The sequence below is a fragment of the Carcharhinus amblyrhynchos genome, chromosome 4, assembly GCF_965287045.1.
Source record: "Carcharhinus amblyrhynchos chromosome 4, sCarAmb.v2.hapA, whole genome shotgun sequence".
NCBI classification, from domain to species: domain Eukaryota; kingdom Metazoa; phylum Chordata; class Chondrichthyes; order Carcharhiniformes; family Carcharhinidae; genus Carcharhinus; species Carcharhinus amblyrhynchos.
The window spans coordinates 87,392,731-87,417,641 of record NC_137327.1 but is presented as its reverse complement, the minus strand read 5'-3'; the positions used below and the strand labels follow the sequence as shown (position 1 = coordinate 87,417,641).

The following is a 24,911-nucleotide window of genomic DNA, read 5'->3' as shown; positions in this document are numbered from 1 at the left end:
TGATTCTGGCTGACTGTTCTGTTCTGCTCTGTTCTTCCCCATCAAACATAATTGCACATTTTTCAGTGACTATCAATGGGTGGTAAAGGAAACAGGATTTCTGGATGATTTTTCTTCTTTATTCCTTTTTCTCTCTACCGTCCCCCACCCCAACCACCAATGCCATCATACATTGCCCACTGCAGTGAGACCAGTTGTCGACCACTGCAATTAGCTAACTCAGTGCAGTCTAAAGATCTTCATCTGCACAGCATAATTGTACTGTGGGCAGTGTAGTTAGGCACCCTGAGCTACCAGGATGTCTGGTGAGAAATTTGTTTTTGTTTTCTTATGCCAGTTTCTTCTATGACAAATCTTGCAGAAATATTTTTATTTAGGCTTACAAGCTCCTGTGGTGTGAAAATCTTTCATGCTGCACTGATACTTTGCATTACTCTGCCTTCAGTTACCAATTCATTTATTTTGTTTCTTATTTCTATTGCTTATAGGTAAACCTGCGTCTTATTCTAGTTAGTGGGAAGACACAGGAGTTTATGTTTTCACCAAATGATTCTGCTGCAGATATTGCCAAACATGTCTATGAAAACTGGCCTATGGGTAAGTGTACTAGATTTTTGTTTTGTGTAGTAGATGTACTAAATCTCAATGATCTTCCACAGAGTACCTGATTCAAACTTGGGCTGAAATCTTGAATCCTGCAAGCAAAGCTAAAGCTTTGAAATACTTTGCTCTGAAATAATTCCTCAATATCTTCTTGTATGCATTTTTTTTGTGGTTCAGGTAAATTTTATGCTAATGTTTTGAATTTAAAATTAAGGAAGGCAAACTGAAGTATCTGTGGGGAAGGTGGTGGTGCAGTGGTATTCTTGTTGGCTGAGTAATCCAAGGTAATCTTCTGGAGACTGAAGTTTGAATCCCATTGCAGTAGATGGTAGAGTTTTAAACTCCATAAAACATCAGGAATTAAAATGAAGACCATGAAAGCACCATCAATTGGGTCACAAATGTCCTTCAGGGCCGTCCTTCCCTGACCCATGTGTGACCCCAGACCCAAAACAATGTTGTTGACTCTTAAATGCACTCTAGCAAGCTACTCCATTATATATAAAGAAAACACAAAGGAATGAAACTGAAACGATAAGCCCAATCCTGTCAACTCTGCCAAATCATCCTCCCTAACGTTTTGGGGCTTATGTGAAAATTGGGACAGTTGTCACCAACTAGTCAAGCAACAGCCTGTACCTTAGAGACAATGTCCTATCTTGTCCCACTGACCTAGAGAGAGAGCAGTGCAGTGCTATGCATTTGGGGCAGCCACGATGTGGGCCAACAGCAGCAGCAGAATTGTACTTGACCACAATTTGTAACCTCGTGGCCTGTCATATCCACCACCATTGTTATTGCCAACAAGTCAGGGATTCAACACTCGTTCAGAACTGGCTGCCAGGAGCAGCACCAGACATGCATAAAAATGAGGTGAAGTTACACTTCAGGACTACTTGCATGCCAAACAGCATAAGCAGCAGAGCTAAGCAATTCCATAACCAACAGTTCAGATCTTAGCTCTGCAGTCCTGCCATATCCAGGAGTGACTGGTGGTGGATAATTTAAACAACTCGCTGGAGGAAGAGGTTCCATAAGTATCCCACAACAATGATGGAGAAACCCAACACATCTGCCCAAAATATAAGGCTGAAGGATTCTCAACAATCTTCAGTCCACATGTTGATTGGATGATCCAGTTTGGCCTCCTCCAAAGATGCACAGCATCACAGAAGTCAGTCTTCAGCCAATTTGATTCACACATGATATCAAGAAATGGCTAAAGGCACTGCATGCTGCAAAGGCTATGGGCCATGACAATATTTTGGCAATTGTCCTGAAGACTTGTGCTCCAGAGCTTGTCACGCTCCTAACCAAGTTGTTTCAGTACAGCTACAACATTTAGCATCTATCCATTGCCATGGATGTCCTGTACACAAGAAATGAGACAAATCTAAGATGCCTAATTACCATTCCATCAGTCTACTCTTGGTCATTGAACTGATGGAAGGGGTCATCAACAGCATAATGAAGTGGCACTTTCTCAGCAATTACCTCCTCATGAACTCTGTTTGGGTTCCAGGGTCGTTCAGCTTTCGATCCCATTACAGCCTTCATCCTAACAAGGACAAATGAAATAATGCCTGGGGTGAGAGTGGCTGCCTTTGATGTAAAGGCAGCATTTGACCAAGTATGGCATTAAGAAGCCCAAACAAAACTAGAGTCAGTGGGAATCAGGATAAACTCACTGCTTGTTGAGTCACACCTGGTATAAAGGAAGATGGTCGTGTGGTTGGACATCAATCATCTCAGCTCTAGGATATTCCTCAGGGTAGTGTCCTCATCTTCAGCTGCTTTGTCAGTGAATTTCCTTCCATCACAAGGTCACAAGTGGGGATGGTCGCAGATGACTGCACAATGTTCACCATTTGCAACCTCAGATACTGAAGCAGTTCACATCCAAATGCAGCAAGCCCTGGACATGATCTAGACTTCGGCTAGCAAGTAACGTGGGCACCACAAGTGCCATGCAAAGACCATCTTGATCAAGAGAGGATCTAACCATTTTCCTTTGACATTCAATAGCTCAATGTTCTGAAGATTACTGTTGACCAGAAACTGGACTGAACTAGCCATATAAGTTGTGTAACTAAAGCCTAGGAATTCTGCAAATAACTCACCACCTGATTTCCCAGCAACTTGTACACCCACAACCCTACAGTTTAGAGCAACAGACACCTGGACCATGACCATCACCATCCTGATTTGGAAATATATTGTTATTCCTTCACTGTCACTGGTCCAAGTTCTTGGAAGTCCCTCCCAAACAGCGTGTGCACCTACACTTCTGGGTTGGCAGTAGTTCTGAAAGACAGCTCACCACCATCACTAGGAATGAGCAATAAAGACTAGTCAAGCCACTGACACCTACACCCCATAAGTGAATTAATAAAAAGCCTTGAATGCCACCAATTTTGAAGTCACTAGGAGGGTTAGCAGAATAAATTTTTTAAAATGTTGGTTATAGCACGTTTGGGTTTGATAAGCCTTTAAGTTGAGATTCTAGGCAGGGTGAGAGAGAGGAAGGTGTTGCATGAGTCAGTTATCCTGTAAAGTATAGTGAGGAGGTGAAAATTAGTGCATTTCAAGCCTAGGATTCAGAAGATGAGGCATTTGGGGGAAGCATTGAATAGTAATGAATGTCTGAATCACACGGCAGAATTAACAGTTTTTATATACTTGCTGCAGATTAATTATAAAATTCTATATTTTTAGTAATTTAAGACTCCCTTTATCCAGTTGAGTGGATGATGGTGTAAACTGATAGATTCCACTAATAGTACTGCTCAGCTGTCCTCATGCTAAGAAAACCAAGTGAAATATATATACACTACTGCTGATTAGACAGCCAGCCTGGCTTATTGAGAACATAAAGAAATAGACCTGTCACTGGGGCTGAAATTTTTCACCACCACATTGTTATTTCTGCAATGATGTGATGACCTTCAACCTAGCAACTGTAAAGTAAGGAACCTTTATAGTTTCTTTAAAATTTTTGTGGAAACTATAGTTGTTTTTCAAAATGTTAGAAGAGATTTGAGCATTTGCATCAATTATAATCTTGAATAAGGCATGGTAGCACAGTGGTTAGTACTGCTGCTTCACGGTGCCAGGGACCTGGGTTTGTTTCCCAGCTCGAGTCGCTATCTGTGCGGAGTTTGCACATTCTCCTCATGTCTGCATGGGTTTCCTCCGGGTGCTCCGGTTTCCTCCCCACAGTCCAAAGATGTGCGGGTTAGGTTGATTGGCCGTGCTAAAATTGCCCCTTCATCTCCTGAGATGCGTAGATTAGAGGGTAAAATATGTAGGGATGTGGGGGTAGGGTTTGGGTGGGATTGTGGTCGGTTGTGACGCGATGGGCCGAATAGCCTCTTTCTGCATTGTTGGGTTTCTATGATTTTTCTATGATTCTAATGTGATACTGGCCCAAGGGACCTATCAACCCTTCCTTCACCCAGCAATGGTACTGACAGGAAGAAACTAAGTTATAGGAGGTTTTGGCTGGCAATCGCAGGAGAGTTTGGAGAGTGAAGGTAATTGGCAGAGAGATGCAGAAGGAGGAACACACATCTCAGAAGTAAATCTCTCAGGAGGGTGTCAGTTTTTCTCTTTTGGCAGAAGAGGAGACCAGAGCTATTGGAGGCACTGCATGCTGGCAAAAGAAATCTAAAACCTGGAAAGCTGCGTGAATAGCTTGGAGATGCGAAAGAGCTTAAGTGTTTTCCCAAAAGTAGCCAAACCATATCTGGGGTGTTATTAGTTGATTGGTTGGTTGAAAAGGAATTCTGAAAACTACGCCATCCAGACTGCTGTGATCTGAGAGAGAGAAGTTTTGTAGAAGTGTGCCTTGCTGACAAAACTTGGAGCTGAAACCTGTTGTCGGATAGGACTCTTAACCTGCCCCACATGAACAAAGCACAATATATTGTGGGACTGTGCAGTTATGTAGTGCCACGATTCTGTGGATAATGCGTGTTTGTGTATGACATCATTCTGACTGTTCATGTGAAGTTTTTTTCTTTCTTTTCAAGTATCACTTTTCCTGTTAACTCTTGCTTAATTTACATTGGTTCTTATGTGTTAAAGTAAAAGCTACAAAAAGGGAAATCTTCGTAATTTCTTTTTTGGGGGCTATTCAATTAATTTGATTTACAGTTTGCCCACTGGGATTATAACAAAGGCAAACAATGGAGGTCTTACCCCAGTACACACTCCTGGCAAAATGCAGATTTAGTTGGTTAAACGTAACTGGAGAGGGGACTTGCTGAACAGTGACTCTTGTAAATTTTGTGTTTCAGCATTCTAGATTTGGTTAAAAGGGTTTGTTCCTTCATATTGAGTATATTCCATTTCACAATAACAATTCTATATCTCTGAATTTCTTGTAACCTGAAGTTTCGAGTGGAGTGATTTTTTTTCTTTCATGGGATGTGGACATCACTGGCTGGGCCAGAATTAGTTGCCTGTCCCCAATAGCCCTTCAACTGAGTGGCTTGCTAGGCAATTTCAAAGTGCAATTAAGATCAACCACATTGCTGTGGGTCTGGAGTCACATGTAGGGCAGACCAGATGAGGACAACAGATTTCCTTCCCTAAAGGACATTAGTGAACCATATGGATTTTTACAACATTGACGATGATTTCATGGTCATTAGATTCTCAATTCCAGATTTTTTAAAATTCAAATTTCACTATCTGCTGTGGTGGGATTCGAGCCTGGGTCCACAGAGCATTACCCTGGCTTTTTGGATTACTGGTATAGTGACAATGCCACTGCCTTCCCTGTTACCATGTTTTGAATATGCATCAAACTCAGTTCAGAGCACAAGCCCAAGTTAGCTTACAAGAGATGAGAATAAAGATCAAAGAGAAAATTATCAGCTCTATGCAACAAAGTTTGCTGCACGTCACATTTCAGAACACTTGTTACAAATCTAATCCTAAAAGGTGGCAGTCAACCACAACCTGCCAAGATCACTCAGCTGTTTTACCTCTGAACAGAAGTTGAGTTTTCAGGGAGTGAAAAATAGGTTGCACACCTATTTATGTTGAGTGGAGTTATAATATTTCACTATCTATCATGCCCAATAATGGGAGGGTGGAGAAACCTTTATACATTTCACACATGAAGAATGACCACTGAACCACTTTGTTCAAGGATGGGATGAGAGGGTAAACAGCTAAATCTAATTTTCAGTTCTATCTGTATGAATCAATTTAATGCCAAAGGTCATTTCAAAGTGACTAGGAAGTAATCAAGCCTGGATCTTCCAATATCCATGGTTAAGCATTGTACTAGATAATGCAGTTTCCTCAAAGGAATCCTATCATAAAATTTTTAATGTTCTTCTCAACATTCCTCTTTATGCCCATGTTGACAACCAGAACTTCTTTTAACCCCCCCCCCTCCTTTTGCTTAAAATTAAGATGTTTTCCTTTCTGATTCTTTTTTTATTTTCCTCCTCCAGTCATGAAATTCTTGATTTCATCCCCACCCCTCAATTTTCAGAAGGCATTGCACTACAGCAAAAGTGTGAAATGCTATAAAAAAAGCATACTTTAAATCGGAGATTTAAAAAAAATTTGCTTTATAATTAAATGTAAAATTTTTATTTGCTATTCTTGCAGACTGGGACGAAGAACAGGTCAGTAGTCCCAACATCCTTCGGCTTATTTACCAAGGAAGATTTTTACACGGCAATGTCACCTTGGGGGGTAAGTTGCAAGTGTTGTGGCATTTTTTTTCAATGCGTTGTTCCTTCATTCTGTGTGATTTAAATGGAAATCTGAAATAAAAAAAACTGCTGGAAGCAGTACCTGAAAGGGAAAGGTAGGTGATTCTATCTGCTGAAAGGCTTGATGGATATTTATTGCATATTTCCTTGTGAATAGGTTATTCAACTGGAACTTTCTATAAAATATAGCTTATCTGCACCTCAATTTCTTTACCTGCTTTTATTGCTTATCCCTAGATACCTTGCCAACAAATCTGTTAATCTCAGTCTTCAAAGTTTCAGATACCTCCTGCTGGGAACAGTTTTCCACCACTGTTTGTGGAAAAAAATCTTTGAATTTCTCTCCCAAATTGCCTGGTTCTAATTTTAAGGTTGTGTTCCTTTTCTTTGCTTTCCACCACCACAAGAAATAATTTTGCTTTATTCATGATACCGAGTCCTTTTATCATCTTAAACATTTTAACCCTTTAAACTCGATGAATCTGTGCTGTATCCACACCAAGACCAACGTAAGGCTGTTTTAACTGAAGCATGGCTTTGTATTTCAGCGTCTTGAGATAATGACTAATATTCTACTAATCTTTGTTTTTTTTTGTCTACTTGTTTTCAGTATACACAGACATTAAACCTAATTGCTTCTCCACAGTTTCTAGTTTCACACCACTTAACTTTTCCTTGGATTCAGTATATTTTTTTAAAAATGAATCAAAGTGGATGACCTCACCTGTGCCCACATTGAGCTCCATTTGATACTTTTCACCCATTCAATAATCTACTTCTGTGTTTTTCACAGTAACTTCATTACAGTGTGAATGTAAGCCTATTTGTGACTAATAAATAAACTTGTGTAACTTGTAACTTCCTGCTGCTATCTGTACAACGTCACTATTTTGTCTGTCTGTCTTGCCAACTCACTGATAAATATGATCCTGGGGAGCACCAGTTGTCCCACCTACCAATCAGTGTACATGTCCTTTATCCTGCTGAATCCTACCTCCCTAACCTATTTTGACGGATTGCCTCAAGTTTTCTGCACATCTGAAATAACATCTTTGTGTAATGCTAATGTATTCTGAAAACGTGTGTCCCTTTGACAGCTCTGAAGCTTCCTCCTGGAAGGATGACAGTAATGCACTTGGTTGCCAGAGAGACATTGCCGGAACCTAATTCCCAAGGTAAGATTGCAGCTGAAGTTACTGACGCATTCCATATCTCTCCTGTCTGCTCTTAATTAATTTATTGATTCAATTTAAAAAGGATGTTTTTTTTAATTCTCTACCCCTTTTCCTGCTGAGAATTCCAGGATGCTATTCGTTGTCTCATATATGTCATTTTTTTTTTTTTGCCTTGTGTATGAGGTTCAGTTCACAGATTTTTCAACCATGGAAGTTATAATCTACCCTTGCCTAATGCTGTACTTGTGGTCTTACCAAATGCCATTGCTAGATTAGAAATTCTGTCTGCTTATGTCAGTTGTAACAGTTATCTATCTTTGGCACGGAGTTTTAACTTGGGGTTCCTGTTCTGACTGGCTCAGTGCCACACCAGACCCTTGACAACTAAAATGCCAGGAAATTCCTCTTATCCTCCAGGAAAAAAAAATCATCAAATTGCATTTGGCATCCATGTTGTGGTTCAGCAGGTTGGGAGTGTCGGTATTCTTTAGAAAAGGGACATTTTTGTGTGGTGAGCTTGTCTTTCTTAAGTATCACTTCAGGGTCTATTGCATGTTTTGCTTTTACTTTTCTTGCAGCTCCAGTGAAGGCATGATAAAATTTTCACGTTTCCATCACCGTCACTACATTTCAATAAGTGGTAATTTTGAAACTGCAGCAATATAGGACCTTTTCCACATACATCGAGAAACGAGATCGACAAAGGTGGTATTTCGCAAAGGCAGATTCTACTTAGCTGCTAATCTTGATGTTCTGCTGGATTATGTGCTCTGGCTCTCTCTGGCCTTGTTTTTTTTTGCAGTAAGGGAATAATGGTAGGAAGGACTATTTCTTACGTGGCGAAAAACTGCAGCAGGCGACAGTGCAGAGGGACCTCGGGGTCCTTGTGCATGAGTCGCAAAAACCCAGCTTGCAGGTGCAGCAGGTGGTCAGGAAGGCGAATGGGATGCTGGCCTTCATAGCGAGGGGGATTGAATATAAAAGTAGGGAGGTCTTGCTGCAGCTGTATAGGGCATTGGTGAGGCCGCAGCTGGAGTACTGTGTGCAGTTTTGGTCGCCGTACTTACGCAAGGATATTTTGGCCTTGGAGGGAGTGCAGAGGAGGTTTACTAGGCTGATACCGGAGTTGAGGGGGTTGAGCTATGAGGAGAGGCTGAATAAACTAGGCTTGTACTCGTTAGAGTTTAGAAGAATGAGGGGAGATCTCATTGAGACGTATAAGATGATGAATGGGATGGATAGGATAGAGGTGGAGAGGCTCTTCCCGCTCAAAGGACAGTAGGACTAGGGGGCACAGCCTCAAGATAAAGGGGGGGTGGTTTAGAACGGAGTTGAGGAACTTCTTCACTCAAAGGGTGGTGAATCTCTGGAATTCTCTGCCCGTTGAGGTGGTGCAGGCTGCCTCGCTAAATATTTTTAAGACGCGGGTTGATGGGTTTTTGATAAGCGAGGGGATTAAGGGTTATGGGGAGAGGGCGGGAGTGTGAGATCAGCCATGATCTTATTGAATGGCAGGGCAGGCTCGAAGGGCTAGATGGCCTACTCCTGCTCCTATTTCTTATGTTCTTATGAATGTTTAGTACCATTGTGTTAACCTTGGTAAAGCATGATCTGGCCTTGAAGCTTTTTAGGAAAACAGAGAAAATATAGCATACTGAAAATTGGGCAAAAAATCTTCACTTGGTAGCCATTAGTGAAACTGTTTTTCACTATTATTACAATTGTTTGTCACTGTTTTTGCCCCAGGTCAAAGAAATCGGGAGAAGACAGGAGAGAGCAATTGTTGTATGATTTTGTGAGAACTGCTTGCCTTGCACAATGCAGCTGCAAATCAAAAGAAGACCTTTTTTGAACTTGCAAGAAATGTCCCAGAGTCTTCCCACTCAAGATTGGTATGCAGCTGACTGATGACAAGTTGTCATTTAGGCGTATCCTTTATCGATCTGTGAAATTCCACCGCAACATTGCATTACCATCTTGCCAAGCAGGACTGTTTGGGAAGAAGTTATCTACGTCTGTACAAAATAAGGAAATGTTCCTGCTATGGTGAAGCAGCAGTTACATTGGAGCCAAATCTTTCCATTGCGGTCTTATTTATTTTTTTTTTCTAACAATTGACTCTTTCTGAACTATAGTTTGGATTTCTCTAATTTTCTTCCCTTCCATTCTGGAAGTATTACTTTATTGTTGGACACAGCTCTGTGTGTGTCAGCTATTTTCTGGTGCCTTGTCCAAGAGACTTAATTGTATGTAGGTCTTGACATTAAATATCAGTAGACTATTTGACCACCGAGGCATCACAGCTGAGCTGACCCTGTTCTCACCTGATGTCTGATCATGCACTTTACAGTTAAAAATCACTAAGTAATGATCAGTAGGGGTAATCGTGGCTGCCAATTTTTCCCCTTGTTTGAGGCATTGATGCTTTTTTTAAATTTCTGCTGCTGCTCTAGATTGAAACTTTTATGATGTGTTTAAGGATATTTCCGTAGCCTTTTTAAAGAGGGGGGAGATTTAATTTTCTGTAATAGTCACCTTGGTTGGAGATTATGGACCACTTTCACTGTCCAGTTTAACTGTGGTAAAAATGTCCTTCTGATTATTGTACCCATCTAAGCATGTGCTCTTGTAAAGGGTCCTTTTCTTTTTTTTAAGAAAGAGAGAGTTTGGATGTGAGCACTGTGGTAATTAATATCTAGCCTTTTTTTATTAATGGGTGTCAAGAAGACATTTTTACCATACAAAGAAGAAGAGTTTTGCTTCAGAATATTTGGTGTGAAGTTTTGTCAGTGAGGAATGTGAACTTTCCTTTCTTAATTTTCATATCTGAAGTTCCAAAAAAAAAGCTACTTTTAATCATTCCGATCAAACAAAACTGCTGCTATTTTGCCTGCCCTTCCCTTGCCTCTCTTGCACAACAGTTACGTGTGTTTGGATCTGCATCAGAGTATCCTGCTTATATTTGATGAACCATCTTACTGCAGGCTCTTACTTCAATTTTTAGCAGATAGGAAATAAATGTATTAAGTTGAACTATCTGGTCACATTTCAATGTATTGTGGTGCTCCTAAATTTCGGCTTGGCCTGGTCCATGCTCCTGGGCAACATAAACCGAACTTTGTACCACGTACACCATACAAACAGGAGTATTTCATTCAGATCCCTGTCTGTTTTACCATTTGATTAGATTGTGTGGCTGAGTCTACCTCAAGTCTAATTACATGCCTTTATCCATTCCTTAGTATCCTTATCTAGCAAAAATTTCAGAGTTGGAATTATTTTTCCTAATTCCACATTTTACTTCCACACAAAAGTGGATTATTACTTCCTGATTTTAAAGAGTCTAATTAATTATGCCAACTTGTTCTGCCTCCTTCCACACCCAAAGGAAATAGGGTAAATATAGACAAGCTAACTAATTTTTAAACTGCATTAGATCACCTCTCAACCATTTAAATTTGTAGGATTAAAAACCAATATGGTTTCAATTTTACCCTTAAGTCCTGGTATTATTCTGATGAATCTATGTGGTACCCTTTTGCAAGGCCAAACTATTTTTCCCTGCACTTTAATGCAAACAGTATTCCAGGCGAGGGGTCTGATAAAGATTCTATAAATATTGCTGGCAGGGCCAGCATTCATTGCCCATCCCTAACTGCTCCTGAGATGATGATGGTGGTGAGTGGCCTTCATGAACTGCTGTAGCCCATGTGGTGTAGGCTCACCCATTGATCTGTTAGGGAGAGAGTTCAGAATTTTCACTCAGCAGCAGTGTAGGAACAGCAATATAGTTCCAATTTGGGATAGTGTTTTGGAAGGAAAATTGCAGTGGTTTTTTTCATGTATTTGTTACCCTTGTCTTTTTGGGTGGTACATACTACGTGTTTAGAAGGTGCTGTCAAAGAAACCTTGGTAAGTTGCTTTGGGCTATTTTGTGGATTGTGAACACTGCTCCCAGTGTGTGCTGATTCTGGCAGGCACCAATCGAGCAGTGGCTTTGAATTGGTTGGTGTTGAGCTCCGGCATGGAGCTATGTTCATTCTTGCTTTCTAATTCCAAACCCATTGAGATAAAGGCCAATAGTCTGTTAGTTTTTTATCCATAGTGTTGTAGGTAAAATAGTACCTCAAACTGATGAGTCAAAATCCAGTGGTTTTTATTTCAAAGCTGTGGCGTTTATTCAAGAGCTTTGGGAGAAGCAGGGACTACCAAACTTCTCATAGAGCATAAACACAAGGGGGCATTTATACATTGAGCTTCAGCAGCGACCACGATTCAAAGTTCCAATTCCTGCCAGATGTCCCGGTCTTCCTTCCTTAGTTGTGATACAGCTCCAGATTTAATCAGGAATTACAGTCCTGCAGTCATGACCCAGGCTTCAATCTGGTCACGATTCAAAACTCTTTTGCAGCAGTACCTGCATCCCTGTCTTTGAGGTTACTTGTGCGATCGTGGCTATCCCAGCAGGACTCTTACTGTTAAAAGCCGGTATCGTGATCTGCTATCAGCAGCTGTTAATTGTAAATTACCATCGGTGTAACAACATCCAACTAACACAAATAGGTAAGATTTGCAAAGTCTACAAAGTAACAGCCACATTAAACTATCTGTCTTCATAAAAATGAGAGTTAGGGATGTAATACATGAACAAATAACTTGTATTAATGCCAGGAACTGTATAAGCTAAAGGAGATCAGCCATGAAGAAGGGTTATGTTTGTGACATTCTAGGTACAAAATTCATTAACTCTTTCCCTACTTCAATAGTATTCTGTATTAGTTCGTACTTTTGTGTACTTAATACAAAATTAATTGTTTCCCCCACTGAGTCCCACCTTTCAGAGCCTTATCTTTTTACTTGATATGCCTATGGCCCTTTAACCACTTTTGTTCACACATCTTATTGAGTCTTTTAACTTGGTGCCTCCAAAAGCTTGCTCAGTCTGCACAGGGAGAAAGCCGTAATAGCCAGTGGTGCATCTGGACTTCATGGCTATGACCTCTATGGTCCTTTCCACTTCACATACCATCCTGACTTGGAAATATGTTGGCATTCTTTCGTCATCACCAAGTCAAAACCCTGGAACTTCCTCCCTGTAACAACACTGGGAGTATCTTCACCACATGGTCTGCAACAATTCAAGAAAGCAGTTTGTTGCTACTTTCAAGAACAGTGGAAATAGGCAATAAATGCTGGCCCTGTTAGCGATACCTACACCCCAGCAAGAATAAAACAACTAACTGCAGTGTTGTAATAATACTTAGAGGTTCCTTTGTTTTCCCTTATTAAAAATGTTTGTGGTATGAAGCAGTAAAACAACTCTGCAAACCTCATGCTCTTGCCCTAGCAGCTCAAGAAAAGCTATATTGTCACAAGTCTTGACACATCTATCTCTCAAATGGTTGTCTGCTTATAGATATGCTCAAAGAAAAGGAGAGTACCCTAAATTTTGAGGAAGTGATTTAAATTGCTTATATTTGTAGGTCATGGGGGGGAAAAAGCTACCTAAAGCACATGCTGTGAAGCTGACCTTGCAATCCTTGGTATCCTGACTCTACATTTAAAATTCCACCAGTAGTTTTGATAAATTTGATCCTGTGCAATCCCACAATGCAGTCTCTCTATTCATGATGTGTGAGATTTGTTTTTAATCTCACTAATTGTGACATTAGGAGTAGTCAAGAAGAATTCTTATTTCCCATTTCATTTCTCTTCGGCATTCTACCACCAAAATCATCTGTTCAATGAAATATTTGCCTTGACTTAATCTTTCCTTAGCGTAAATCCATATGCTTTTCTCCCACTTTTTGTTTCAGGAATAATGTAATGAAATCATTAACATTGGTTGTCAATCTTAAGGATATGTTTACACTATAACTGTAATATGTGAGAAGCCATTTTTTCACTTCATTATGGTGTAAATGTAGCTTAAATTCAGAACTGGAGCCAGACTTGACACTGAGGAGTTAATTTCCTGGAGTACTCTGGTACAGAGTTGATTAAGACTTTAATTCCACATAATACTATCAGTATGAAGTACAAACTGTCACACTGGCACTAAATTTATAGGGGAAATGCATCCTGTTTGATCACCTTTTATGCTGGAATTTGCTTTTTTTCTAAAGTGATCATTTTTGTAAAGTGTCATTTTGATGATTGAAGTAAAGTCTAATCACTTAAATTATACAGATTATCTCTATTACCCCTTGTCTGTATTGAGTTAGCAGTTCTTTCAATGATAGAAATGATTATAGCACCTTTGATGTTGGGAAAGGGAAATTAGTCAGGTTCTGATGTCAGATTTTTCTGTCCCACAAGAGGGCAGGATTGTGAAGTCCAATTCAGCTGGAGCATTCATTAAAAAAGTGAAAACTGCAAGTATTGGAAACCTACATTTAAAAATATGCCAATATACTCAACAGCGTCATCAGAATCTGAGAAGATATTGTTGCTTTGATTGTGTATCTTTGATCCAGCTGGATTTGTGTATTTTTAAATTTCAGGATTGTTCAGCATTCCTCTGTCTGACTTCAAAATGGACTTTGAGTCAGTTATATCTTGGGCCTTGGCTTTCTTTTAAAGAGAAGCTGCTGTCTTAATGTAACATGCAATGAATAAATGGAAAACAGCTCGTAAGAAACTGGCTGCAATTCTGAACATGTTTTTCGCAACAACTGTGAATGAAGTGTCAAAACCTTGAAGGAATTGAAATGCTGAAGCTTTTTCAGTTTTCTACAGTTCAAAATTCCTGATTGAAAATGACTTTTAGGGAATAGTGGAACTATTGTATAATAAACTAAATCATGAATAATGTATGACTTTTAATAATATGATCTAATTTAACAGGTATGTGTTAACACTGATTTCTGTAGATATGTTGGATATGCCTGCTTTTAAAAAAAAAACTTGGCTCAAAACAAACTTGAATTTGCTTAATGTATAAAAGCTTTAAAATAAGAAATATAACCAGTGTAAAACTTGCAGTGAAAGAGTCTCTGAATTGTCTGTACTATATTGTATGCTGAAACTCTAAAAGCTTCTGGCTTCAGCCATGCTACTGTGATGAACTTGCCCATTTTGGTAATTCAGCTTCCAACAATTTTTTATTTGTAAAACAGAGCTTCACAAATTCTAGGATCATGACAATCATCAAAACTGGGGATAAACTGACCTCATTCATGTGCAATTTATAACTAACATGTCAGATATGGTCAACGAATGTCAAAACTCCAAATGTAGGATCTGCGTGGGTTGTGTGACTCAACTTATTATTGCCTTAATTAGCTGAATCATCGAAAAATAACATTTCAGTGTTCTAGTTTTCCAGGTTAATTTATCACCCTGCATTATCTGCAAGTTTGTTCTACATAATCCATATAGGAGTAGTACCATGCGTAAGAATAATGCCCTTGGGGATTGAGATGAAACATCAAATTGAATTCAAGTTAGAAATACTAAAAAAAACTGGATTCCATTCTTTAGAAATACCCAATTTTGAATTTTGGGCATTATAAAGGGGAAACAATATTCACTGATGAAAAGTTTGACTGAGGGTGATTCAGGAAATGGGGAAGGCCCACCAGCCTTTAAAAACAAATTGAGCAGTTGTTTTCACAAATGAGAGGGATTTGTAATGTTGCCGGAGAAGGTTGTTGCAGCAAATAGCACCAAAGGGAATGGAAAGAAAAGAGATTAGCAGAGCAGGGACCTGACTGGATTTATCCAAGGATTTTGTAGGAAATATAATTAAAAACATGGAAGCCTGATAATTCATTATCCAAGCTTCTGTTGTGCGTGGATATGTGCTAGAACTGTCCAATGCAACCCAATGAGGGTAGGTTATTTGGATAGTTACATGTGAGGCAGTTTAGCATCTGTTATGGCAAACTTTATAATCCATAATAAATGATTATTTAATACCTTGATGCTATAAAAATAAATAAGCAGCTCATACCAATTTCAGAAGAAAGATTGTGTTCTAAACCAGACTGTTCTTTGAGAAGGTGATGGATATAGGGAAACTGCAGTGGATTTGTGAAATGGCCTTTCAGAAACATTTGGACGTGAAGCCAGGGGAGTTTATAAAGAAAGAGGCTGTGGGCTGCAGTGGTGGAGTTTGTGATTGAAAGGCCATGTGAACATTTAAGAATAGTTTAGATGTTGAAGGATAGCATTTTTTAAAACATTTGCTGAACCAAATGCATTTTAGCTAGTCTTTAAAAATTGCAACTAAGAAAACAGGCCTGATCACTCATTCCTGGTTTCAGTATCTACCCTGCCCCCACTCCCCTTCCCCAAAAGCTGCTGCTTTCCTGAGGAATTGATTTTGGTACAGCAGTCATGAATAAATTAACTGAGATGACAACTATTGCCTGTTCCAATTAATATGACATTTGGTGTAAAATATTCCATGAGATTTTTTTCTATTAGTGTACCGATTGCAGGATGCATGCACTCAGGGTCGATATGGGAGAAATAAAACAAGGAAAGGTAGAGCAGAGGAACACGTCCTTCAGCCCCCCAAACCTGTGCTAAACATGATGCCCTAACTAAACTTTAAAAAAAAAACTTCTGCCCTTCCTCAGTCTGTATCCCTCTATTGCCTCCCTATTCATGCACTCATCCAGATGCCTCAAATGTTACTAACGTGCCTGCTTCCACCACCTCTTCTGGCAGCACATTCCAGGTACCCACACACTCTGTGTGGGAAAAACTTCACCCGCACATCTCCCTTAAACTTTCCCCCCTCACCTTGAACCTGTGCTCCGTTGCAATTGCCAGTTCCACCCAAGGAAAAAGCCTCAGACTATCCATCCTGTCTATGCCCCTCATAATGTTGTAGTTCTCTATTAGATCTCCCCTCAGTCTCTGTCTTTCCAGTGAAAATAATCCTAGTATATTCAACATTTCCTCATAACCAACACCCTTCAAACCAGGCACTATTCTGGTGAATCTTCTTTGCACTTTCTTCAAAGCTTTCACATAGTTATCTTCTGGTCATGTGGTGATCAGAACTGCATGCAATACTTCAAATGTGGCACAACCAAGGTTTTATATAGCTGCAGCATGATTTCTCAACTTTTGTACTCAGTGCTCTGGCTGATAAAGCAATGCATGCCATATGCTCTCTTCTTCACCTTTACCACCTGTGTTGTCACTTTTAGGGAACTATGGACCTGCACCCCCAGATCTTTCTGCATGTCAATTTTTCTAAGGGTTCTGCCATTACAGTATAATTCACACCTAAATTTGAACCTCCAAAATGCATCATCTTGCATTTGTCCCGATTTAAATTCCATCTGCCGTTTCTGTGCTCAACTCTCCAATCTATCTAACCACTAGTTATAGATCTCCATTCTGAAAAACACCCACCACTACTCTGCCTCCTATAACCAAGATGTGGAGATGCCAGCTTTGGACTGGGGTAAGCACAGTAAGAAGTCTCACAACACCAGGTTAGAGTCCAATAGGTTTATTTGGTGTGTTAATGTGACATGAACCTGAGTTCCTGGTTAAGGCTGTCCTTGTGTGTGGAACTTGGCTATCAGTTTCTACTCAGCGAGAATGTCACACTATCTGTAACTCCCACAACTTGCCTGGGCTTGCAAAATCTGACTGACTGTCCTGGCTGGAGACCATACACATCTCTTTAGCCTGTACTAGGCCCTCTCGCCACTCACATTGTCTGTACCTTTTAAGACTTGATTACCTGTAAAGACTCGCAATCCAACCATTATCTTGTAAATTGAATTTGTGTCTGTATATGCCCTGTTTGTGAACACAACTCCTCACTCACCTGAAGAAGCGAGATTCAAAGCTTGTGCTACCAAATAAACCTGTTGGACTTTAACCTGATGTTCTGAGACTTCTCACTGTCTTATAACCAAGCCAGTTCTGTATCGATCTAGCCAGTCTGCCCCGAATCCCATGTGATTTTAGTAATCCCATGTTATTTTTAAATAATGAGGAAGACTGGAGGAAATGTTTTCTGTGAAGGGTTATTAGGGAAGAAATCTCAACTATTGAAGTTAATGAATCCTAATATCCAAGTGGATTAGATGAATATTAAATGGCACAGATAAAGCACAAATCTGTGATTGTGATCAATTGTTCTAGTTTGAACTAGCACAGTCAGAGGTGAATCTAGGTTGCAACTTTTCAGTACTTTTATCTCCTTGCTATAATAAAGTACATAATATTCCTGTTTAGATCTAAATTAAGTACTGTATGAGTAACAGTGCCCCCCTCCCCATCTCCCCACCCCCCTTTTCTAAGTGTTATAACCACAGCCAATGTTATTTGCTGCACAAGTACCAGAGGGAAACTTGTTTTACTGATTGTAACCGTTTTTTGTTGTATTCTGAAACCAAGAAGGAGGAGGGAAACCTGACCCCAGGAGCATCGAATTCTAGCAACACTTGGTGGATTTTAAAAATTTTCATTCAGGAAAGAAAGAATCTTCAAGCATACAAGATCAAAGTTACCCATTAAAACAGTCTTACAAAACACCTGTGCCCCACCCTCACACCGCCCCCCCCAAAAAATAAATCCACTTAGTCAAAACACAAATAAAAACCCCTAGACAACACTCCCTCATAGCTTTTTAACTCTCAACATCCAGTAAGGTTTACCACATAAATTCTCAAGATTACCTCCGCTCTGCTGTGGAAATCTGAGAAAATTCAGGAACAAGAGTGCTTTCTAAAGTAAATACTTTTCTGGATTCTAGATGGCTGCTTCAGATTTTACTCCTCTCAGCACACAGATGTTTCTAGGATGTCTTCCTCATACAACCAACTCTGTCTTTCCTTAAATATCCCTTATCTCCAATCTATTGGCTGCAGCACCTCTGAATCAACTTATCCAAAATACAAAAATATTTCATGTATTATTACCTGTACTTCCAGGTCAAATAAAATTTAATAATCTTCCCTTGCGTGACAATGAAACCGTTGTAAGTTCCAAAAGTTGCTTACTCACCTCTGGCTTTTCCACTGTTAAATTTCAATGTGCTTTATTAACAGCTCTCTCAACCTGTCAGCTTCAATGATCTATGCACATATACAGCTAGATCCCTCTGTTTCTGCACATCTTTGAGAGTTTTATATTGGCTGGAAATTTCCTGTCCTGCCTGCTGCAGGCTTTGTAGCAAATGAGGCAGAAAATCTGCCATGTAATGGTCTTTTGACCTTGACAGGGATTTCCAGTCTTCAGGCACGTGCAGCTGGAAAATGTGGCCAATTGTCTCTATGTTTTTTGCACCAAAATGAACGCACCAACTTGCACTTCTCTGTATTAAACTTAATCTGCCACCTATTTGGCCATTCTACCAACCTTTCTATGTGCTTTTGAAGTTCAACACTGTCCTCTTCATAGTTTACAGTTTTGTGTTTATCCTTTGAAATTGTTCCCTGAACACTATGACCTAGATCATTAATATGTATCAGGAAAAGCATGAGTCCCAATATCGACTCTGGGGAACACCACTTCCTCCAGCCAAGTAGGCTTAGGGAGAAGAAAGCAGCAATCTTGAGGAAAAAGCAGGCTCCCTGCCATTTTCTGATGTCTGGTCCCCTTGGTTTAAATTCATAAAACGCAAATTAAAGAAACCTGGTCTTTGTGAAAGCTTCCTAATTTGCTTCTGTTTTGATATTTTAATCAGAGAAATGGAAAACAAATCATCCTGGTCTGGCTAGGGTATAATAAAGGGTGCTTTACTTTCCATCTCAATGTTCTGGCACTGAATCCCAGAAATATGAAGAATTCTATTTCCCAGAACTAATAACATTTATTTAAAAAATAATCTAGCCAAAGTAACTTACATTTCCCCAAGCAAGTAGGACATTCAGCCTGCATTATAGATTCTATAGTTTACCAATAATGAAAGGGAACTGGCCCATGATATTCTAGTTTATCATCTTCAATTTTGAATATGGATGTCATATTTGTCACTGCCACTAGAGGGGAAAAGTGATCTCTTTTCTGAAGTTTGATTTTATACCAGTTATAAAATTTCTCTTCTAACTCATTATCATACTGCTTAGAGAAAAATTGGATAAGACCAGTTATCGGGTGTATCAGATCATGATGAGTGATTGACCCCTGTCCCTCCATAGCAATGATGTAGAGATGCTGGCATTGGACTGGGGTAAACACAGTAAGAAGTCTCACAACACCAGGTTAAAATCCAACAGGTTTATTTGGTAGCACAAGCCACTAGCTTTTGGAGTGCTGCTTCTTCATCAGGTAAGTGTTCCGTTCACAAATAGGACATATAAATTATATAAATATAAATCACATTGTCTGTACCTTTAAGACTTGATTACCTGTAAAGACGTGCATTCCAACCATTACTTTGTAAATTGAGTTTGACTTTATATGCCCTGTTTGTGAACAGAACTCCCACTTATCTGATGAAGGAGCAGTTTTTGCTACCAAATAAACCTGTTGGACTTTAACCTGGTGTTGTGAGACTTCTTACTTCATAGCAATGCCAGGGAATTTTTGTGCTATATGCTAATTTAAATGAGTGCTGTGTAGCTTTGCTGAGTGGCTGCATGCTTTAGTAACAGACTCATGTTTGTGTGAGGCTAGCACTAAAAGCTAACCTCACCTCTTAAAGGTGAGTTCAGCTGGCTTGAAAGTGACTGGGGAAGAATTTATGAGCAAGAAGAGTCAAGGTGGTGCAACAGGCCAGGCTACATCCTCCCTCATGGGGTCAGGAAGCCCTTGATATTTAGAAGGCAGTGAGCGCAGGTAACCATTGTAGTCTATATTCTATGCCAGCAGTCTTACACAAAGAACCTGGACGCATCATTGCAAGGGTGCTGCAGAAAGTCCAATAACATACAGAAGTGGTCAAGGTAAGTGAATACATCTTCTAATGCCATATCCTTAAGAAGGAGCCATCGGCAGTACACTGTTCACCTCCCCCGTCCTTGCCCATGCCCCCCTTTACTCACATAAGAGAAGATCCTAGGTGCCTCTTGCTGAGATTCCCTCACTCTCTCCTTCCTCTCTATAAGCAGCTTCTCTTTTGCCTCTGCTCCATCTCCCTCACTCTAGCCCAAAGGTCGATGCTAATTACAGTACCCATGAATGGGTACAGGTGTCCTGGCCTGAACCCCTGCAGTCACAACCAAGAGCTTCTCCACATGTGGCACCAATCTTTGATGGTTGACTTCACCAACTCTGAAACTACCAAGCACCTCCACAAACTCAAGACAGAAATTTATAAACAACTTACCTGCAAGTTTTCAATTATCTCTTTAAATTGTGCAGATTGTCATGCTCATATAATATGAACTGATGGATTTATGGAGTATAAATTTAAAATCAGCATTTAATTTTAAAACAAAATAGAGTTGAGAAGTCAGGTGACCTTTCCTGTCTATATATGGAACTACAGCAGTGGACAGAGTGGACTTAAGTTCTCAGTCAGATCAACAACAGGTTCCAGAGCTAACCTTTATGCCTGGACAAGATATTAGAATGCAAATGAACTTTTGGGACATCTCTTTGAGAAGAAATTAAAATGCAAGAGTTATTTCTTGTGGATTAATGGCAGACCCTATCCAAATAATTAAAGAAACTAGTTCACAGTAGATTTGTAGACTTTTTGGCTTTGGAGTGAAATTCTAAAGAATGGCTGTGAGGAAGTATTTTCTATTGCAATGATATGTAAATTGTTGAAGCAGAGATCCTACTGTGTGGCTAAGTTGTCAGACACCATTTGTGAGGAAAATGAAAATGCAAATATTCTGGGCACATGACAGAAACTGAGGGCATGATTTTCCAATCTTTTTGGCCCCACATCCGCTGCTCGCAAGAATGGAGAATTTGGCCTTCAGCCAAAACTCCAATCGCTGCAGCAGGACCGGAGAATCCCAGCCACGGGCGAGGTTGAAGAAATCCAGCCTAGATTTCAGATTAAGGATGTTTAAAAAGACACATTTTTAAAGCAGGAACAGAAACAAATATCCAGGCCAGCAAAGGAACAGTACCGTGCCTAACATCTATCAGCAGACAGCGAATTTGGGTTAGCCTTTAACTATCTATTTGAAGGCACAAACTAGATTCTCATTACAGAGCTTTGACTGTACCTTGACTGGAGCAAAGCAAGAGAAACTTGATAATGCAAGAACTAAATCACAATGAATCTGCCTTCATCAATCTCCAGATTCTATTCAATGAACCAAAAAAAATCACAGCCCTTAGTCTCGGGAGAAGCAAGTGTGACAGTGAATTTTTGGACTTTTAAAACCTAAATGCATGCTATTTCATTTGTAATCATAATCTTAAATGTGTGTGTGCCTGTATGAGTGTGTGCGTGGGTGCAGTTATGAATATATTTCAGGTATTGAGTAATAAGCATTTATTTTTCTTTAAGTTTAACAAAAAATCTGTTCTTGAGAGTTACAGCACCCTTGAGGTTTAAACTTTTCCCTTTAAAACATTTTTTCCCTTCAGGAGAAGGGGGGCGGGAAAGGGCGAACCATCAGAATATCTCCCCTCTGTAACAACATGCATTGGGTGTTTCTTCCTTTTGCTTGTTCAGCTGTGCATGTTTGAGAGAGGGCATTAGCTAGAGTCACCTGCTCTGCTGTTCAATAATATCATGGTTGATCTGACTGGGACCTTCAGTCCACTTTCCTACCAGTTCCCTGTAATCCTTAACTCTCTTGTAGATCAAAAAAATGGTCTAGCTCAGCCTTGGAATAATTCAATGACCTAGCCTCCACTGCTTTCTGGAGAAGCAAATTACTAACATTAATAACCCTCTGAGAGAAGAAATTTCTCTCCATTTACATCTTAAATGCTTTATTTTTACTCTGTGTTCCCTAGTTCTAGATTCCCCCATGAGAGAAGACATCCTCTCACCATCTACCCTATCCTCAGAGTCTAATATGTTTAAATAAGGTTATCTCTCATTCTTCTAAAGTACAATTTGTATAGACTTAACTTGCATTACCTTTCCTCATAAGACAACCCCTTCGTCCCAGGAACTGCTTCCAATAAAAGTATATCCTTCCTTAAGAATGGAAACCAAGACTGCATACAGTACTCTGGGTGTGATCTTACCAATGTCCTGTACAGCTGGTGTAAGGCTTTGCTACTTTTACATTCCATACACCTTGCAATAAAGGCGATCATTCCACTTGCTATTGTAACTGCCTTCACCACTGAAAATAACCATTTTATCCCAATTCTCCGCTTCCTTTTAGTTAACTAATCCTCCTTACGTGTTAATATATTGTCTCAACACCATGAGCCCTTATGTGGTAACCACTTGTCTGGTACTTTATAGAATTCCTTTTGGATATCCAAATACTCTAATCTACCAATTCCCTTTCATCTTATCTGCTTTTTCCATCCTTAAAAATCTCTAATAAATTTGTCAAACATGATTTCCCTTTAATAACACCATATTGACTCTACCTGATTGTATTTTGATTTTCTAAATGTCCTCCTATTACTTCCTTAACAATGAATTGCAGGATTTTTCCAATGACAAATATTAGGCTAACTTATTGCTGCCCCTGATGCACATGTTAACATGCTCACCAAGGTGGTGTTCAGCACTAGAAGGATGTGCACGTGGCACAGATGTGATTTTGGAACGAAAACTGGACCTATAGCATTACAACAATGGATATTGCAGAACACAATTTTGCAGTTATATTTCATTGTGTACTCTTTGTCTGTGCGTTATGCAGAATCTACAGCTTGGAAACAGGTTACTTGACTATCTGTGTTAGCACTTCTTTTTAAATCCAATTCAATCAAATCAAACCCCATTCAGAGTCTCCACAAGTGAGACATTCCTGATCCAAGCTGACAAGACAGGGCTCTCTCACCTCCTGTCTTGGGCTTTATCAACATGATTCAAGCTGATTGGAGTAGATATTGCACCTCCTCCAAGGCTTGATCTGATTTGCATCTTAGCAAAACGTCTGAGATGTCGCTTTTAAAAATTGTTTCAAATGAAGCTAAAATGTAACCTAATGACTTCAACCAAGTACAGCATGTCGATACTACACTTAATCTTAGCCAAAGTCCAGATAACTTTCTCCTACTCTAATTTCCTCAACTCTATTCCCTTCTTTGTTACGTATGCATTGGGGCTTACCTTCAACATATCAGTGTTATCTGCTTCATGTGGCAGACAGTTTCTCATTCTGACCTGCGTGCATGTGTTTGTCCTTATCTTTATCACTCAGTTTGTCTCTTTCTACAGCTGTATCTGTGTATTTCCCATTCCCTGTGCTGTACTGTGTGGTCTATGCTAATTTCTTTTCCTTCTGAGTAGCACAAACAATGAGACAGAGATTACAATGTAGTGGCAGACCAATAAGATGAAAGAAAAGATGTTGCTTATGCATCACTAACTGCATACACATATAAAGGAATTTGAAAAATGATTGCAGCTCTACTGTGGACCACTTCTCTCTAGGGGAGGGTTTTTTAATAAGCTGAGGAAATTTTCATTTTAAGACAATATGTTAGTTTTCACACATAACTTACAGTTTCGGTAATGTAATTGGTCAGTTTGATAATGGTGTCTATATCCTTTTAGAAGTCATTGAACTATCAATTCACAATTGATTTCTCCTCTATCCCCATCATGGAGGAAGCTACTGGCGTTTGATGTGGCTGGAGGGCAAAGTTCATAATGAATCCACCCCATCTCATTCCTGTCTCTTTTCTTGCTCTTTCTGCTCATCTCACTCATCCTGTATATCTCTGTCAGTCTCCTATTTGATCACGGTATTTTTAGAACTTTTACTATTGTCGTTCAGCTATCCATTAAAAAGTATTTGGCAGTATGCTAACTTCTTCTTTATAAGTCAATTAAAAACTGGGATAGGGAATGTACGAAATTCTTCTTATACCCTGGGCAAGAGTGATATCTCAACAAATATCACCAGAAATCAATCCGTGGCAAAGTTCTAAAAGTTTGTTGTGTATGTAATGACTGGCATAGTTACCTACAAAACAGCTGACCACTCTTCAAAAAATAGTAATTCAAAGTTTTTAAAGGGCTTTTATTAGAGAGAACATGTCTGTTGCTATTATGTGCTTCTGATAATAAATAATTTGGGATACAGACTGATCTGAGTTGCAGACCCACCTCTTGACATTCCAATCGCTGTAATAGTAAATATTTTCTGTTATAACGGTGGCACAATAGTTAGCACTGCTGCCTCACAGTGCCAAGGACCAGGGTTTGATTCCTGATTTGGGTCACTGTCTGTGCGGAGTCTGCATGTTCTCCCCGTGTCTCCAGATGGGTTTCCTCCGGATGCTCCGGTTTCCTCCCACAGTCCAAAAGATGAGCTGGTTAAGTGCATTGGCCATGCTAAATTCTTCCTCGGTGTACACGAAGAGGCACCGGAGT

General features: G+C 39.7%; 2 protein-coding genes across 2 annotated transcripts in view; one reads left to right on the top strand and one right to left on the bottom strand.

Moving 5' to 3' along the window:
* The window catches only part of LOC145342174 (ubiquitin-like protein 3), a 33,093-nt gene extending 18,597 nt beyond the window's left edge, over positions 1-14,496 (top strand). The window contains exons 2-5 of the mRNA XM_080187488.1: positions 489-597; positions 6,232-6,318; positions 7,436-7,513; positions 9,260-14,496. Of these exons, the coding sequence (XP_080043614.1) occupies positions 489-597; positions 6,232-6,318; positions 7,436-7,513; positions 9,260-9,312 (327 nt within the window). The 3' untranslated portion in view covers positions 9,313-14,496. The remainder of the gene's footprint in view (positions 1-488; positions 598-6,231; positions 6,319-7,435; positions 7,514-9,259) is intronic.
* The window catches only part of snrnp35 (small nuclear ribonucleoprotein 35 (U11/U12)), a 92,011-nt gene that overhangs the window by 33,923 nt on the left and 33,177 nt on the right, over positions 1-24,911 (bottom strand). The window lies entirely within an intron of this gene.